This window comes from Camarhynchus parvulus, chromosome 14, assembly GCF_901933205.1.
Source record: "Camarhynchus parvulus chromosome 14, STF_HiC, whole genome shotgun sequence".
Lineage (NCBI taxonomy): Eukaryota > Metazoa > Chordata > Aves > Passeriformes > Thraupidae > Camarhynchus > Camarhynchus parvulus.
Window position 1 is genome coordinate 5829758 of NC_044584.1, and position 19354 is coordinate 5849111.

Sequence of the window (19354 nt, forward strand, 5' to 3'; positions counted from 1 at the left end):
ACAGCCAGATCTGGTGACGTTACTGTGACCACGCTGCAAACCCTGTGGAAGAAGGGACAGGACAGGACATGACAGGACAGAACAGAATAGAATAAATTATTTCATTTAGAAGAACCCTACAACAATCATCTTGTCCCCCTGCCTGACCAATTGAGGGCTGACCAAAAAAATTAATGGCATTGCCCAAATGCCTCTTAAACACTGACAGGTTTGAGGCCTTGACCACCTCTCTAAGAAACCTGTTCCAGGACTGGAACACCCTCTCCACAAAGAAATGCTTCCTAACATCCAGGCTAAACCTGCCTCAGTGCAGCTTTGAAGTGTTCTGGCAGCTCCCACTCGGTGCTACCCACCCGGGCTCTGAGCTCCTGCTCCAGCACAGGAGGGGTTAACCACAGGACAGAGCTCTTTTCCTGGAAAATATTGACTTACCAGCCGGCACATCGGGGGACGGGGGAATCTCAGAGGAAAAGAAAGAGAAGAGAAGAGAAGAGAAGAGAAGAGAAGAGAAGAGAAGAGAAGAGAAGAGAAGAGAAGAGAAGAGAAGAGAAGAGAAGAGAAGAGAAGAGAAGAGAAGAGAAGAGAAGAGAAGAGAAGAAAAGAAAAAAAAAAAAAAAGAAAAGAAAAGAAAAGAAAAGAAAAGAAAAGAAAAGAAAAGAAAAGAAAAGAAAAGAAAAGAAAAGAAAAGAAAAGAAAAGAAAAACCCCCAAAGCCCTCTGGAGCCACCCAGGACCCTCCCGGGGGGCTCCGGGCTCTGCTCCGCGGGTGCGAGGGCGCCTCAGCCGAAAGAGTTAATGGGGCTGGGCAGGGAATGTGTGAAGGCAGCATGTGACTGCAGGTGGGGCAGGGCGGAGGGATGAATCACTCTTTTCCTTTTCCTCTTTTCACTTCTTGCTGTTACCTGTCCGGGCCCGGCAGTGCGCGCTGGCAGAGCCGAGCCGGGATGCGCAGGAGGCTGGGGCACAGCGCTGCCTTCCCCCGCTGGAACCGCAGCCAGGCACCGCACCTCGGCCCAGACTCCCTGCTCCTCGCCGCCCTGCTTTAAGCCGCTTTTCTCTCCTTGTTTCTTTCCCTTTTTTTTTTTTTAATTTCATCCGGTGTTAGCGTTGTCTTGGGAGAGCGGAGGATGAGGAGGGAGCGGCCGCGGGGGTGAAGGACCTTGCTGGTGCTGTAGGTACACCTGGGGCTGTCTGCCCCGCCACGCAGCCCCTGCTGGGGGCAGCTCCGCGTTTTCCTTGCCTGGAGCCCGAGGGAAGGCAGAATCCAAAGCCTCCTCCCCGGCAGGAAGAGCTCCGGCGTGGCAGAGCCGTTGGAAAAGGGAGCGGTGCCTTCCCCAAGCTGCGCCTGGAGCCGCGCAGGGTGAAGCAAACTGTGTATTTAAAGACTGGAGAATAATTAATTCCTGTTTATTGCCGCCGTCCGGCGCTCGCTGGGGGCTCAGGGCTCCCTCGGCAGAGGGGACCGGCGAGCGGGGTCACCATGGCTTTCTCCCAGGTGCAGTGCTTGGACGACAGCCACGTCAACTGGAGGTCCAGCGAGTCCAAGCCCGAGTTCTTCTACAGCGAGGAGCAACGCCTGGCCCTGGAGGCGCTGGCCTCCCGTGGCCCCGACGCCTTCTATGAAGTCCTGAAGAGGGAGAACATCAGGGATTTCCTGTCCGAGCTGGAGCTGAAGAAGATCCTGGACACGCTGGAGACCTACGACCCCGGCTCCGAGTACATCCCGCGGCACGGCAGCGGCGGCGGGGACAGCGAGGGCGACAGGAACAGCCAAGGGGACGAGCAGGACGTGGCGCCTTCCCTGGAGTACTGGCCCCAGAGGTCGGACCGCTCCATCCCGCAGCTGGACCTGGGCTGGCCCGAGACCATCGCCTACCGCGGGGTCACCAGGGCCACCGTGTACATGCAGCCGCCCATCGAGGGCCAGGCGCACATCAAGGAGGTGGTGAGGAAGATGATCTGCCAGGCTCAGAAGGTGAGGTGCGGCGGGGCCGGGGCAGGATTGGCCCCAGGGCGTCGTGCTCCGATCCCTGTCCTGCGGGGAGCTCTGCCCGAGCCGAGGCAGCGGGGCCAAGCATGCAGGTTTTTCTTTGTAACCAATATAATGATCTATCCTGCAATTTGCAACGTGATCTATAGCTTCAGACCCCTAGATCACAAAATTTTTTACCTACCCACTATTCTTCCTAATCGCAATACTCATCCTAATCGTCACCAACATCTTATTTGTCCTGTTCATTGGCTGAGGAAGAGTCGGATTCATATCCTTCCTGTAATATTTGGGGATCAGGGTTTGCTGTGGATGCTGCTAGCTGGGTTCAGCACAGCCCTTCCCAATATCCACACAGCAGCTCTGCTCATCCCAGGGTCCCTGCAGGGCTGCTGGGGAGAAAAATGGGTTGAGCTGTTCTCCAGCTGGGAGCCCATGGTCCCAGCCACTCCACAATCATTATTCCCGGTGTGACAGCATGCAGGAACCTGGGATTGTGTCCTGGTTTCAGGCCCTGGGTCCACCAGCTGTCCAGAACTGACCCTGGGGTCATGGCCGGCCTCAGTCCTTGTGTCCACCACCCGTCCAGTCCGTGACCTTGGGGCAAAGTAACCAAAGCTCCTGGTCTAGCTCTGAGCCACACGAGGGCCAAGTTTGGCCTGAGATGGCTGTGGGGCTCCAGGCTGGCTCATCCTGGCGCTCAGAGGACAAGGATGAGCTGCTGAGGGGAGGGACAAGGCTGGGCAGATGCTGAAGGGATTTGGGTTCAGACTTGTCCTCCCTTGTGGCTCCAAGCCGAGGAGCAGGGAGTGGGGATGCATGAGCCATCCATCACCCAGGGAAGGAGGAGATGCCGAAGGTCAGAGGTGGGAAGGTGCTGCTGGTGTTTCCCAATGACCCAGTCCCAGGAGGGGTTGGTACCTGCTGGTTTCTTGATGCCTTGAAGCTCCTTGGGTTCTGTGCATCCAGCATCATGAAGGAAGGAGCTTCCCAACATCCCCAGCAGGGAAACAGGGAGAGCCTGCCAGGGTAGCTGTGGAGCAGAGGGGACAGGCTGGGATGCACCAGGTCCTCCAGAGATAGTGCTGGGGTTTGCAGGTCCTGGTAGGAGAGAGGGAAACAAACCTGTGACATGCAGCCAGCAGAGCCTCTTCAGACCAGCTCAGGCAGGAAAATGAATCTCTCCAAACATCCAAGGCAGCAGGATCTCAGGAATGGCTGTTGGGGGTGTCAGGGCTGCCCTGCTGTGGGCAGCAGCCATCTCTGGCCACTGTCACCTCACACAAGTCGAGGTGACTTGTCCTCACCTGTGGCATTTTCCCTGCCAAAGCACTCTGCAGTGAGGGCAAAGGGAAGGGAGAGCTGCCATCCCGTGGGATGGAGGCTGGGAGCACAATCCCACAACAAACAATGTCTCATCTTCGGGTCTTTCCGACCGGGGCCGGCAGCTCCCGCCTGCCTTTGCCTACTCACCGCTTCCCACCTGCCCTCCTGAGTCATCCCACACCCTGCTCCTGCTCCCAGAGCTGAGTCAGGCACATCCCCACCTCCCCTGGAGCCTCTCCAGGACCCGGGGACGTGGCCAGGGCTGATGCTGCTGTGCTCATCACCGGCACTCGATGGCCCTGAGCAGGGCTGGGCTCTGCCTCCCGCTCCAGACGGGCCCTGATTGTGGGATGAGACATGGTGACACCACTGGTGACATGCAGGAGCCTGCCTGGAGCTCGTGGTGCCTCAGGAAACGCAGAGATGGGTGAGTGCTCGGTGCTGCAGGGTCTGGGGGTGCAGGGGTTACAGGAGACTGGGGTTCCTCCGTGGTCTCCCATCCCATATTTGAGCACAGGATTCCTTGCAGCTGAACCTGCTGTCACACAGTGCAGCCCAGGTGACAACTTGTGGGTGCTCCTGAGGGTGGGGGACACTGGGCTAGACCACCCTGCTGGTTTCTGCCAGGGCTCGAGGTCTTCACAGCAGCCCAGAGGTGGAAGGGTTTGGCTGAGGGAGCTGAGAGTGGACAAAGGGACCGTCCTGCTGCCACCATCACATGTCACACACACTGCCCACGTGCCCTGTCCTCCCTGGGAGATCCCTGCCCCAGCGCTCTCCACCACGTGCACAGGAGCACAGGCTTGGCAGAGGCCCAGGCTCCCTGCCAGAGGATGACCCTTGCTCCAGACGCTGTCCCAGATGCTCTCTCTGCCCCGGTGCCAGCCCCAAACCCCGCCGTGTCGCTTGCTGTCCCATGGCCAGGAGGGCAAAGTCCTCTGGGGCTGGCCCAGCAGAGTTCAGAGCCCATGGGAGCAGTGCTGGTGCTGGGAGGTCACACAGGCTCTCAGGGCGAGGAATCCAGGGATGTGAGGCTGCTCCGAGGGTCAGAGGAGCCCTGGTGCTCGCAGGAACGAGGCCAAACGCCGCCCCAAACGCAGAGAGGGAGATGCAAATGATCCCCTCCTCTTGCTGGGAAGGAATGGGAGAAAGGAGAGGCAGGATCCCGTGGCCAGGTCCCTGAAAATGCCATCTTTGTGGCCAGCAAGCAGAGCTGGTGAGGGATTCACCCCAGAGCCCTTCACCAGGCTGAGCTCTGGCTGTCTCCTCCTTGCTGCGGATCCCTCGGGCTGCAGAGCTCACAGGTTGGACATCAGGAACAAGTTCTTCATGGAAAAGGTGGCCAGGCACTGGAAGGGGCTGCCCAGAGAGGTTTGGAGTCCCCATCCTGGAGGTGACAAGGAATTTGTGGATGTGGCACTCGGCGCTCAGGGCTGGTGACAAGCGGTGATGGGTCCAAGGCTGGAGTTGACAATCCTGAATGTCTTTTCCAGCCTTAATGATTCTGTGGTGGAAGGGAGGAAGATCTTCCTTCTCTCCTCTCCTCTTGGCTCTCTCTGACCAGAAACCAGAGCATGAAAACATTGATCTTGGCCCAGAGCCAGGGGAGAGAGCAGTGACTCTGACCTCCTGTCTTCACCTGAGGTTCCAGGTTGGGATTGTGGTGATGTAATTACCCTGAGCAACTTCCAGAGAAGGTTGGGAGGCCCTATTAATTACTGTTTACAAAACCTTCTGCTGTTCCTGGATGAAAGGGTCGACAGGGGAGAGCAATTATTAATGGTACTTGTCCCACCTCTCCTCCATCCCAACACTCTTCCTCTAATTGTGCCTTGGTGCCTGCCTAATTTATTAAATGCCCACGTGGTGCACCCCAAAAGTCATTATCTGATGATTCATGGTGAGACAATAAAGAGCTGCAACTTCCTCTATAAAACATGATCCTGCAGTTTGGGTGCTCATCAGAGCTGTTCCAAAAAATCCCAACAGCTTCTCCCAGTGTCCAGGGGGACACAATGCTCCCTGCTCCTCAGGGATTTGGGACCCAACTCCTCAGGGATTTGGGACCCAGCACCTGCACACTGCTGTACCCCCTGGATTCTGGCAGCTCCTGGGATCCTGGCAGGAAAAGCTTCACCTGCATGGGCACTGGGAGCAGATTTAGGGCTGATTTCACCCTCCAGGAGAATGGCAAAGGGATGGCAAAGCTTCCTGGGATGACACAGCAGCGAATGAGCTTCAGGAAAGGGAATGCCCAGCACCAAGCACTGCCCTGGCAGGGGTGACAGGGACAGGGGACAGGCTGGCTCCTCACAGCCACATGGCACAGCTTGCTGCAGGCAATGCCACTCCCCAGGCTGGGGAGCAAAGAGCAGGCAGGATTTACTGCTGCAGAGCAGACAGGCCTCCAGTCTTTGCAGAGGATCCCTGGGCCAGGGTTTGGCATCCCAGGGATGAAGCCCAGGCAGCCCAGCAGCAGAATTCACCGAGAGAAGGGCAGATCCCAGATCCCAGCAGCAGGTGTCACTCAGGCAGGGACAGATCCCAGCAGCAGAATTCACCCTGACAGGGACAGATCCCAGCAGATGTCACCCAGGCAGGGACAGTCCCCCCATGGGGAGCTGCCAGCGCCATCCTCGCTCTCCCACCCGCCCTGTGCCAGTGACACCCCGGTGACAAACCAGGGCCAAGCCTGTCCTGCAGGCAGGACACAGCAGGGAGGGAAGCAGGAGCAGTGACAGGATGACCAGCTGGGCAGGAGGAATTGCGTTAAAACGTGGGCAGGTGGCTGAGAGCTGGGCACCCTGGGCACTGCCTGCAGTGTGTGAGCAGGGCTGGGCACGGGGCACGGTGCCCTGCCCACAGCCCTGCACAACTCCCTCACACCCCCGAGCAGCGAGCCAAGGCCTCAGCACTGCTGGGACCACAGTGGGAAATGTTCTTTTCCCTCAAAACAAAGCTCAGCGCTGCTCTCATGCCCATTTCACAAGTGCTCAGCTTTTCCTGGGGAAAAGAGCACACAGGAGAAGTGGCATGGGCATGGAGAATCAGGGTCAGAGGCAAATCCTCTGCCACCAAACCCTCTGCCACCAAACCCTGGTCCTCAAACCAAACCCACGCTGTCCCACCAAGGTGTCCCTTGCCCAGGACTCGTGGAACACAGCTCAGCTCCTCCCCAGTTTTTTGCTGAACACGGCAAGTGCAAGCCCAGAGCTCCCAGAGTAGCTTTGAACCCGTCCCGCTTTGCATCCATGCAAATCCAGCAGCAGGTTCCTGCCTCAGTTTCCCCGCCAGGACAAGGATGAGCAAAGCACACGAGTGGGTGCAGAAGGGAGTGAGGGTTCAGCCTTTCCCAGCAAAGCCTGGGGGGAGGCTCTGGGCTGAGGAAAAATGGGAAAAATGAGTGAAAATCGAGTGGCAAAGCCATAAAGTGCCCCCTCACCTGGCTCCATGGCACCTCCCAAAACGCTGCTGTGGTCAGGGCTGGGGACCACAGCAGGGCTGGGGCTCCCCACACAGCCCTGCTCTTCCCCCCATGGCCTGCAGAAAAGGAAGGGAAGAGCCAGCAGTGTCATAACAATCCTCTGCTTAATTAAAGCTCTCCACGTCCTGTGGCACAGAACTAATTAAAAGGCAGCTGGGTGCTTTGAGAGCTCTGGGCTGGAGGTGTCTGAGTGTGCAAGCACCCAGCACCATCCCAGCCCCTTCCTGAGGGAGGGAGGAGCAGCCTGGGGTCTCCCTGGTGTCCCCCCTGGCTCAGCCACGTGCCATGGCCAGCAGGGAAGGGCAGGAGCACCCACCTGCCCCAGCCCTGGCACCTTCCAGCAGCAGCCACGGGCATGGGAGGAATTCCAGCCATGGGACAGTGACAAAGCAGCTCCCTGATGCCTTTCCCCTGGGATGAGGGGAGGCAGAAATCCCTGTGGAGCTGCCCTGGGATTGCCTCCAGCCCTTCTGGAGGCAATCCCTTCTGCCATGAGCTGCTGCTCACTGCCACAGGTGATGCCAGCACCAGGAAATCAACAGCCATGGGCACAGGCAGACATCCCAGTGACATCCCAGATCCATTTCCCTGCCAGCCCCAGCTGTGGCTGGCACAGCAGCAAACACCCTGGCTCCAGCCTGTGGGTATCAGTGACACTGCCCTGTGACAAGCACAGCTGGCACTGCTCAGGCTGCTGGCACTGCTGGCCTGGCCCTGCCCCTTCCACACAGCCTGGCAGGAAGCAGGGATGCTGTGCAGGAGGAGCAGTGCCCAGGCTGGGCAGTGAGAGCAGGACAGATGGACACACCACTCAAGGGCTGGGCTTGGTGGTCCTGCAGGTCTTTATCAACCTCAATAATTCTGTGATCATTGTGCATCAAAGTTCTCCTCTTCTGATGCTCCCTGCAATGCTGACGGCAAAGGGACACCAAACTTCTCAGCCACAAACTGGACTCTGCATTTTGTGAAGCCTTTAAAGGCAGGAAAGTTAGATTCACCCTCAGGAACTGGTTTTTCATCAGTAGATTATGCTCTGGATCACCACTGAAGTGGTCAGGGTTGGAAAAAAGCACCCAAAGACCACCAAGTCCAACAATTAACTCAGCACTGCCAGGGCCACCATTAACCATGTCCCCAGGTGCCACAGCTACCTCTCTTGGAGATCAAACTTTCCACAGTGACACAGAGGAATGGGAGGACTGTCCATCCTCAGACTGGGGGCAATCCTGGGCTCCCCCAGCCCAAATTCCAAATTCCAGCCTCCTACAGGGAGCACTTTGCTTTGCCTCTCACTAAACAAGCTCTGGCTGTACCTTGGGTCGTCCCTGGCCACCCAGCCTCATGTCTGCTGTCCCCTCTGCAGGTCATTGCTGTGGTCATGGACATGTTCACCGACGTGGACATCTTCAAGGACCTCCTGGACGCCGGCTTCAAGAGGAAAGTGGGAGTCTACATCATCCTGGATGAGACCAACGTGAAGCACTTCCTCCAGATGTGTGAGCGAGCCCACATGCACGCTGGGCACCTGAAGGTAGGGAGGACCTGGAGCTGGGGAACCTCCTCCAAACGCAGGAGATAATCAGAATTATCAGCTCTGCTCCCCGCTGTCCTGGGGAATCACAACCCCCAGCTGTGAAGAGTTCAGTCCATTTTTCCTGTGGCCAAAGCTGGAGGTGATGCCCAAGTTCAGGAGCAGCATGGAGGGCTGGGGGAGAGGATGGGATGTGGATTTGCACCCAGCAAAGCTGGAGCAGAAAGCCCAGGGGGCTGCTGGTGCCCACCAGGGCTGGGACACGGGAGAGGGTGAGGGTGCAGCCCTGCAGGGTGGGCACAGCAAAGCCCAGGGCAAACCTGCGAGCTCAGCCCCTCCTGAGGGAGAGGGAGCAGCAGATGCTGTGCCAGGGCTGGGTCCCTGCTGGCCCCAGCTCCTGCCCCGGGGGCAGGACCAGCAGCAGCCACCACAAGAATGAAAAACCCGATTTTCCCCTTTTTTGGAGCCTCCGCCCCAGCAGGGGCTGGGAGCAGGGCAGGGAGGCTCCCACGCTGCCCCAGGCCCTGGCAGCTGCCAAGGGTGCCCTCAGTGCTGTCACCGTGCTGGGCAGTGCCACAGGTGATGCCAGCAGCGGGAAATCAACAGCCATGGGCACAGGCAGACATCCCAGTGACATTCCCAGCACAGGCAGACGTCCCAGTGACATCCCAGCACAGGCAGACATCCCAGTGACATTCCCAGCACAGACAGATGTCCCAATGACATTCCCAGCACAGGCAAACGTCCCAGTGACATTCCCAGCACAGGCAGACGTCCCAGTGACATTCCCAGATCCATTTCCCTGCCAGCCCCAGCTGTGGCTGGCACAGCAGCAAACACCCTGGCTCCAAAGGCAGGATCCATGGATGCACATGGAATCACTCCTGTGCAAAATCCCACGGAAAAGCAGGGAAGGCAAAGCACAAGAAGGGATGGCTGCCAGTGCAGGGGTCGGTTGGATGGGGCTTGGAGCAACCTGGTCTAGTTTAAGGTGTCCCTGCCCGTGGCCGGGGGTTGGAATGGATTTAAGGGACCTCAAATCTCATTCCAAGTGAGATTCTGGGATTCCCAAGTGATTCTGGGATTCCCCTTCCACATCCCTGTGTGAGCAGGGGGTGCAGAGAAAACCACCTGTCACAGAGCAAAGGCAGAGGAAGGGGCAGAGGAGAGGACAGGGGGTTATTCCAGCCTCAGCAGGGACCCTCACACCAACCACAGGACAGTCCCAGGCCGTGCCCCCATCACCAGCATGGGATGCAAACACACCCGAGCAGCCCCACAGCCCCACTGGGGGCTCGCAGACCCCCACTCCCGGCTCGGCCTGGCCTGTTGCTTGGCACAGCAGTGATGTTGCTGCTCCTGACGTCAGCCTGCCCGATGCCAAATGCCCTCCAGGAGGGCCCGTGCCCGGGCAGGCTCCCCAGATTTGCTTAGGGTGGGTGAGGGCCAGGCCCTGGCTGAGCAGGAACACGCAGGAGCCACGACAACCTCACACCTGGCTGGCACCAGGAGGGGGAACGGGGCTCCCCAAAACCTCACGCCCTCCCCAGTGCCTGCTGCCAGCAACCAAAGCAAACACAGCCCAGCTTTTCCCCGAGTCCAAACGCCCTGGGGAGCCTGGGATCCCGCGGGCTGCTGCTGCTCCAAGAGCAGAAAAGGCAGCGCTGACGCACGCCGGTGTTTTCCTGCTTTAGCAGCCCCGGCGGTGGCAGGACTGGAAAAGCAGGAGAGCACCTGCAGAGCTCGGCAAATGTCTGGAAGTTGGGATTTGCCACACATTGCAGCCAGCTGGCTGGCACGGGGTGCAGGAGGAGGTGAGGGAAAGTAGGGCAGAGTCTGGGAGCTGCTTCTCAAGGCAGGAGATGTTAACAAACGTCCCTCGTTATCTCGGTGGCAATTAGCAACCGGCTGGGGCAAGGCGGGTGCTGCTTGAGCAAGGGCTGGGTGATTCAGCCCGGCCTCGGCAGGGATTAGAGGAGCAGACTTCACTCAACAGCACTGATAGGAGGAGGAAAAGGGATCAGCACCGGGAGCGTTGCTGCCTGGAAAACACCCAGAGCTGCTCCTGGGGTTTGGGCAAAGGGGCAGCTCCGGGCGGGTGATGGGCACAGGGTGAAGCCGGGGGTGTCGCTGCTCTCTCAGCAGCCCCATGACAAGGGACAGGGGGGACAATTGCCATCCCAGCCCTCTCAGTGCAGCACGCTGGCAGAAACGAGGATGCTCAGCAGCGGTTTCGCCCCAGCCACAGCAGGCAAAAAGCGTTTTTTTAGCGTTTTTGCTAAGAAAAACATGAAATTCGCAAAAAATTCCCCCCCCCCCCAACCATCTCTGTTCAGTGAGTGGAACTTCCCTGGAAACACAGTCAGGAGAGCTGTGGCTTGCACATCATCTGCACTGAATTTTCCTGCCAGGGATGGGGGAGCAGGGACTAGGGGTGCACCTGGGCTTGGGACTGTGCCTGGTCATGGTCTCCAGGGACAGAGGAGAGGCCAGGGAAGCAGATGAGAAAGGCTGGAGGAGGGCAAGACAAATAGTTTTGATGCTTTTCTTTAAAAAACAAAACAAAACACCCAATGAAACAGCCATGGAGGGCATGACCCACTGATGACACAGAGCCTTTTGCAACAGCCTTACCAAGATCCCAGCAGGAGCAGGAGGAATGCAGGCGCTTTCTCAAGAAAATATTTTCTCCCCACCCAAAGGGAGCCCCTTTGCCGTGGGAGATGCTATCTGCTCTGCTGAGGAATGTGCCAGTGCCCTCCATGGGGAGGCCAGAGACAGGAGCCAGCCTGGGGATAAAAACAGAGCAAAAACATTTTCACAGAGCCAGGGCTGCCCCTGCATCGCTGCATTCCCTGGGGAGGACACCCAGCTCCCTCCAGGTTTCATTTCCCCAGGGTGAAAAGATGTTTTCCCACTGCCTGATCTCCCACCGGCCCCTAAAACCAGGGGCAGATGCCCAAATTTAGGAGCACAGCAAAGGAGGAGCGTGGGGAAGGACAAAACACCACGTGGGCTGTCCTGGGGTCCCCACCTCCCCCTAAAACCCCCTGCAGATCTCCTGCTGGGAGCAGGTGAGCAGCCTGCTCTCCCAGGGTGGCATTTGCATAGATTGCAGCAGCACCACACAGCCCTCGCCCACGGACACCGAGTTCAAGAGATGGCAAACACAGCCTGGCAGCACATGGGCAAGGCAGGAAACTCCCCAAGCCCAGCCCATGGTGGCCTTGGGCGAGTTATTTCATCTCCCCGTCGCTGTGGCCTCCTCTGAGCCGGCCATGAGGAACATTCCCCTCCTCAGAGGGGCTGTGGAGCACCCAGAGGGGCGTTCCTGGAGGGGTGGGTGGTGATGATGGTCACAGGGTTCTTGGATGAGGGAAGAGATGAGGATCTGACTCTATATTTCAGAAGGCTTGATTTATTATTTTATGATACATATTACATTAAAACTGTACTAAAAGAAGAGAAGAAAGGATTTCATCAGAAGGCTCGCTAAGAATAGAATAGGAAGGAATGATAACAAAGGTTTGTGGCTCGGGCTCTCTGTCCGAGCCAGCTGGGCTGTGATTGGCCATTAATTAGGAACATCCAACATGGGCCAATCACAGATGCACCTGTTGCATTCCACAGCAGCAGATAACCAATGTTTACATGCTGTTCCTGAGGCCTCTCAGCTTCTCAGGAGGAAAAATCCTAAGGAAAGGATTTTCCATAAAAGATGTCTGTGACAGTGGGTGGTGGTGTCCATGGAGGGTGGGTGGTGGTGTATGGTGGTGGTGTCCTTGGAGAGTGGGTGGTGGTGTCCATGGAGGGTGGGTGGTGGTGTCCATGGAGGGTGGGTGGTGGTGTCCATGGAGGGTTGGTTGTGGTGCCACAGCAGCTCTTCCCCCCGCCCACCCCTCTGCCTCTGCCCTGCAGAACCTGCGCGTCCGCAGCACCGGGGGCACCGAGTTCTTCACCCGCTCGGCCACCAAGTTCAAGGGGGCTTTGGCCCAGAAGTTCATGTTCGTGGACGGGGATCGAGCCATGTGTGGCTCCTACAGGTACAGCAGTGACATCTCCTCCTGCCCACCCCACTCAGGTGTTGGTCAAAGATCAACATCAACCCTCGTGGTCCAAGGGTCCAGGAGCCCATGCCAGATTTGCTCTCCTCATCCTAAACTGGGAGGAGATTTTCCATTTGGAGTGGGCCCTAAGGGGTTCCCACTACTCCCTACACCACGGGGTCTAGGGCACCCACCCTTCTGGGAGGTGGTGGGACACACCAAGTGTTTCTGTGCTGATGAGCACAAGGAAGGACCAGAGCACAAACCACAGCCTGTCCCAGCTCTCACACCAAGCGCAGCTTTCCAGTCAATTTCCTACACAAAGTATTTTTCAATTTGTTCAAAGGAAAACTTACTTAGGTAGAAAGCGACCAGCCCTGGTCAGGTTTCAGGTCTAAAAGACAAGTTTTATAAACATGGAGCTGAAACGTTTCCTCTTTTCTGGCCATAACAAATAACACATCCACTTACGAGTCCCTTCTCTTAACCCAAACTGAGACAGGAGAAGCACCCAACACTAAGGCACTGACCCACTGCAAATTCCTTGTATTTTTACTTCAAGTCCCACTGTGCTCAGGACTCCAACCCTTCACTCTAATTTGAGATGGGAGCTATTTTGTCAATCCCATCATTATGTTCACAGTGAGATCATGTCCCTGCTGGCACCACCAGTCCCCGGGGAAGGCCAGGCCTGGGGAGAGGTGTTATTTACCAGCTGAGAGTCCCCAGTGTGTTTCTGTTCCAGCTTCACCTGGTCTGCAGCGAGGACAGACCGGAATGTGATCACAGTCCTGTCGGGCCAGGTGGTGGAGGCCTTTGACAAGCAGTTCCAGGAGCTCTACCTCATGTCCAAGGGGGTGAGCCTCAAGTCCATCTCCATGGGCGAAGAGCCCGAGCCCGAGCCCGTGACGCTGCCCTCCGTGGTGCCCGTGACCCCCGCCAACGCCGTGGTGAAGAAGCTGATAAACCCCAAATACGCCCTGGTGAAGGCCAAGAGCGCCGACCAGATCAGCAAGACCTCCTCTGAGAACCAGGACAAAAACCAGAAGAGCGACAACAAAGGCAAAGCCCCTCCCGAGGGCCAGGGGGGCGAGCGGCACGGGGATGTGGCTGAGCTCTCCCCGCTCGTCCACCCCGGCCTCCTGAACCTGGAGAAAGCCAACATGTTTGACTACCTGCCCACCTGGGTGGAGCCTGACCCCGAGCCTGGCAGCGAGGTCTTGGGCTACATCAACATCATCGACCCCAAGGTGAAGAACGTGAAGCTGTCGCAGATGAACCGCATCAAAGTCTGCGACGTGTCCCAGGCCAGCGCCCAGCACCGGCAGATGCTGAAGAACAGGGAGATGGAGGCCAGGAAGAACTCGGAGCAGGAGCTGCCTCTGCTGTCCCCCAGCCACAGACAGACCCCACAGCCCCCGTGGAAGCTCCTGCAGCCCCCACGACCACCCCCATCGAGGGTGTCAGCTGGACAACGAGGCAAGTGGGGACATTTGCCTCTTCACCTCTGGGCCATCATTTGAAGCCACAGGAGGAGGCACTGGAGGATGTCAAGGCTCCAGTTCCAAAGCCAAGGACCGTCCCTGTCGGTGTCCTCGTGACCAAAGTCACCACAGCCTGTGACAGCAGCAGTGCCCTGCAGGGTGACACGCAGCCACCCCTGGCTGAGCACACGGCTGTGAAGCAGGAGAGGGAGGAGAAACCCAGCCGGGCTGCCAGGCAGAGCTGCCGTGCCCAGCCAGAGAGACCAGCAGCAGCTCCACAGGAGGGCAAAGGGCCTCCCTGCACCCACAATGGGCTGGGAGAGGAGGAGGAGGAGGAGGAAGAGGAGTACATCACCCTCAGTGACCAGGAGAGCTACTCCAGCAGCTCTGCTGACCACAGCTACCGCCGCTCCAACGCCTCCTCCATCTCCGACGAGTACTTCGAGGTCAGGGACCGCTACGGGCCCCTGCGGAGAACCAACTCGGACGTCACCCACAACGGGGACATCCTGCCCATGCAGAGGAAGCTCAGTGACCCCCACATCAGCCGGGGCACCTTCATCAGCCCCCTGGGCAGCCTGCCCTCCCTGAAGCACCTGGACATGATGAAGAGGAGGAGCACGGCCGTGGAGATCAGGCCCATGCTGCCCCGCGCCATCCTGGATGGAAACAGCTCCTACCCCAGCAGTGCTGCCCAGGTAGGACTTCCTGCTATAACCTTTTGTTTCTCCACCCTACAAAGGTTTGCAGACCTGGAGGTGACCCAGTCAGCTCAAGCGAGGTGTGGTGTCATCCTGAGTTTTTTGGTGTCATCCCGGCCCTTGGTGCTGTCCTAGATGCTGAGATCAGGTTCCCATAAAGGAGAATAACACCCTGCACGTGGCCATGGTCACCCGAGAGGTGACAAAGACATGGTGGCCATGCCGCAGTTGTTGGTGTCCAGCAGTGGGGATGGCTGTTAAAGGGAAGGGTTTTGGTAATTAAAGATTATCCCACAGCACTGGGCTGGGGCTGGGGCTCCAGGCACAGCTGTACAGATGTGCTGGGGCTCTGAGCTCCATCCGCAGCCCATCAGGCCCAGCTGGGGACAGACTGTGCATGCAGGCGTGTCCTTCTCAGGCTTGTTTTCCAGGCCTTGCCAGGGTGATTAGCATCAAAGGGAAAGCGCTCGGACACGTAATTAGGCAGGAGAAACAGGGACAGCAACCTCTGTGGGCGAGTGGCACAGTCAGCAGCTCTGTGGCTGAGCCACGAGTGACGCCGGGCCCTGTCACCACGCAGGGCCAGCACCCTGCTGCAATTGCCTGGGGAGCAGGCCAGAACTGCCAGGAGGTCACAGCAGCATCCCCACCACAGCATTGTCCCACCCAGGGGTGACGACACTGCCATCCCCTGATTTCCACCCCAGCTCTGCAACCTCCTGCACCTCTGCCAAGCACTCCAGCTTCTCACGGCTCCCCGCCCACTGTTTTTGGGGCATTCAAACCCCCAGGGCTAAACCAGCAGCTGAAATCACTGAAACTGCCTGAGGTTACCCCAGCTGAGCATCTAATCTGTATTTACAGGGAATTAAATGTACCATCCCAGAGTCCACTTGCTTCTCCCTTCCCAGCCAGCGACAGGGAGCTCAGAGCTTTAATCCTCGCACATCAAATACCCCTGAGCCCTGCAGGGCAAGGAGCTCCGAGCTCTTTGATGCTCTGTGACCCAGGTCCCAGGTGCCACCTCGCTGGGGACGGCTGGGCACGCTGGTGTTCCTGCAGTAACTTGTTCTGGCCCTTTGATGAGAGGCAGATAATTAGCACAGCATCAGGGTTAGGAAAGCCAGCAGGCAGTGGAGAGGTGCAGGGAAGAGTTTCTCCCATGTGTAAAAAGAATAAATTGGAGTAACCCTTGATTAACTCTTGAAAACTCAAACCTGACAGAAATCACTGTCAATTCTCCCAATTTTTTTTTTCCGGGTCCACATTTCTGAGGTGCTGCCCATTGCCCAGCATAGCCCAAAACACAGGTGGGGGCTCACTCAGGGCAAACACCGTGTTTCCCATGTCATGGAAACCACATTCTCTCTGGAAATCACCTTCCCTAAAAACACAACCCCATTCACAGCTGGATGCACAGCAGCCTCAAGGAGGAGGAGGAGGAGGAGGAGGGACAGCTGGGTCCTGTCCTGCCCCTCTCCCATCTGCAGAGCCCCCAGGTCCGGGCAGAGCAGAATTTCCAGACAAGCCCCCCTCAGTGACAGGGAAAATCCCCTCCCCAGCAGTTCCACAGCCACATGGGGGCCCTTACCTGGGCACAGACCCTGCTGACCATCCCTGGCAGATGATGAGGAACAGGGGCAGCACCTTCAGGTCTGGCCAGGATGGAGCCTTGGTGTGGCTCAGGTTTTTGGCAGAGTGAACGCTGGATGATGACCTGTGGAGAGCTGAGCAGCACCAGCATCTACTCCACATCAGCCTCCTCCTTGCCAAACTGCATCCCAAATGCTGGAGCTGCTGGGCATGGGGCCCAAATGCAGTGTAGAAGTTCACCCAGCCCACAGTGGGGTTTCTCTCCAGACCAGTAACGGGTTGGGGTTACACCAAAGCACCAAAAAAGCCCAGTGCAACCACAGCAGCACATCCTGCAGCCAGGAACCACCATTCCCCACCACCATCCCACCCCTCTTGCCCCTTCTAGCCAATCTCCTCCCCAGAGGGTGCCCACAATGACATGGAAATCGAGTCCAGCCTCCTCCTCCTCCCACAGCTCCACTCAAACCATCACACCTCAAAGCTCTGGCCCAGCCATGTCCATCCACAACACAGCCACCCCTCCTGAACAGACAACATCTGCAGGAATTGCTGATTTCACAGAGCTCAGAGTGTCTCCAAAGGCTTCCAGAGGAGAGCTCAGCACCCAGCAGGATTCAGGCTCTCCTGGGCAAGCACTTCTGCTGCTGGGCAGGAGGGACAGGGTGCAGGCTCCTGGGCTGGGATGCTTGGTTTAAGCCATGGTTTAACTCCTTCCCAAGAGCCAGAGCATGTCAGGAGCCACCACCCAGCTCAGGCACATGATGAGCTCAGAGGCAGAAAAGCCAAATCACCCTTAATCCTTCTCACCTGAAGCCATCTCAGACCTTAGCACTGATTTTGAGCACCTAATTAAATCAATCTCGGACTACCTAAGCTAAACTGCTTTAACACAACCCTCCTGGTCAAAGCAGGAGGTGTCAGCTCCAGGGCCAGGGAGGCCTTTGGGACTTTGGGACTGCCTGACAGCTGAGCTGCTGCATGGTGAGGGTCGCTGCAGAGGCAGGGCAGGTTGGCACAGCCAGCTCCTCCTGCCATCTGCACCTCGGCTCACCAGATCTCACCAGATCTCACCTCTCCTGGTACCTCTGCACAGGTGCAATCACACCTCCAGATCATGGCACAGGCACACCCAAAGGGGAGATAAACATCTGGAGGCCACAGCCACGTGTGACAGCCTTACCCAGTCCAGAATTAGGATTAATGGTGCTCAGACCCGAGCCAAACATGTGTCTCAACCCAGCTGAGAGAGCCACCCCCACAGCGGTGTTGCAGCTCGCTGCTGGCTCCTCTCCCAGCCCTCCATCCATCCTTTCATCTGCTCCTGGCAGTGCCCTGGTGCCACAGGCTGGCTCTGGGTGACCGAATGCTCTCGGGGCTGACGTGAGGGCTGGCGTGATTCACGTGGGTGTTCAGTGTTCAGATGCCTTGTCCTGCATTTCCAGGCAGGAGGGGCTGGGCTCAGGACAGCCTCCAGACTGCCAGGGCTGCTGGGGAGTGCCAGTGCTTGGTACCAGACGAGCAGCCTGGGTTCATATTTGAGGCCGTTCCTGTAGGAGCGCCGGGGGTAGGACAGATGGAGACAAGAGATCTCTGCAGCCAGGTCATGGAACTTGGGGTTTATTGCACAGGGCCTGGGTGCAGGGCCCTGCTGGAGCTGCCAGCCACAGCTCAGAGCAGGACTGAGAGAAGAGAGGGGGAGAGAGGATGAGAGGGTAAGAGAATAAAAGGGTGAGAGAGTAAAAGTGTTAAGAGAGCGAGGTTCCCGTTACAGCACAATAAATCTTCTTCTGTGTTGAATATCCTAATTCTCACTAACCAATCTGGTACAATATACAAATCCTATAGCATTTACATACAGCCTGTAAGAATCATTACATTACCATACTGTGTTACATTTTAAACCCTAAAAATTCCTCTTTGGGCCCCTTCTGCCAAGCTGTAGGGTCTGCTCTGACCCTTGGGCCTGTCTGCAAGCAGAGGGTGTTGAGATTACCTTCAGCTGCCCACACCATTGTTTTCCAGTTGTTCAGTAACTGAGGGATCTCAAAGCTTGCTTTCATTTCAATCTTGCCCATAGTTTCCATATTCTCAAAATCTTTTGCCAGACAATCATATTTATAAGGCTTTCCTGTTTCATCTTCCCCAACAGTTCCGAGCTGCCCCTGACTTTGGGCAAGGGACAGAGGGATTTTCACCTGGCGCAGGTGAAGAGGTGTCCTTGCAGGGAGCAGCACCCTTCCTGCAGCCAGAGCTCACTGTGTCTCTGCTCTCTCCCCCACAGGGCACCCACATCTACCACTACCGGCCCCGGAGGGCGGCGGGCAGGGAGCCGGGCAAGGAGCTCTCCTGCTCCCCGACGCACGAGAAACCCCTCAGGGCCTCCAAGCACACAGGGGAGGGGGCAGAACCCAAAAAGACCATTGCAGGCAGCCAGCCCTACTGGCACAGCAAAGCCTTGAGCCCCAGCAAGGCCACGGCAGCCGGGCACGCGGCCCCAACCCCGGGCAGAGCTCAGCGCCTCGGCTCCGTGCCCCAAGAGAGCCAGAGGGCACCCGAGGAGATGAGGACACCCCTGGGCATCCCGCTCTCCAAGCTCTCCCAGTCCAAGCACCTCAAGAACAGGGTTGCAGGAGCTCAGGGTGCTTGTGTGGACTCCAAAAAGGCGCCCCCCGAGCCCACGGGGCAGAAGGAGCAGTAGGGGCTGGTGGGGGTGGTCCTGCAGAGCTGGTGGAGCCCAGGCAGTGCCGCCTTCCTTGGGGCAGGGGTTTGTTTTGTTTGTCTTGTTTACATTTACCAGCACCACGTGGCCACGATGGACAGCCCAAAATCATGCCTGGCCAGGGCAGAGCTCCAGAGATGGGGCTTGGAAGGGGTGCATGGCATCCTCCCTGGCAGGTGGCAGTAGTGTTGGGGACAATCTTGGATGGCACAGCCTTCAAAGAGGTCTCTTCCAGGCTGGGGTGACCTCCAGCCTCGTTAAAAGCAGGAAAGCATCACTGGTACCCAGCAGTGTGTGGGATCAGCTGGCAAAAGGCAGCCAGCTCCTCACCCCAGAATGCTGCTGGAAAAGGAGGGATCGTCCATGATCGTGTTTTCTTCTGGTTATTTAAGAGACTCTTCTGTTACCATTTTGCACAGCGGGTCCCACTGCAGTCTGCCCTCCCTGTGGAGGGTGACCCGTGTCCTGGGACAAAGAC

At 57.6% G+C, this 19354-nt stretch overlaps 1 protein-coding gene across 1 annotated transcript; it reads left to right on the forward strand.

Moving 5' to 3' along the window:
- The first annotated feature begins 1479 nt into the window (after window positions 1-1479).
- FAM83G (family with sequence similarity 83 member G) lies at window positions 1480-19172 on the forward strand. Its single transcript, XM_030958285.1, is given in 6 exon segments — window positions 1480-1974; window positions 8163-8330; window positions 12249-12373; window positions 13122-13789; window positions 13792-14558; window positions 18439-19172. Coding segments are annotated over 6 exon segments (2640 nt in total). The 3' UTR covers window positions 18856-19172.
- The last annotated feature ends 182 nt before the right edge of the window (window positions 19173-19354 follow it).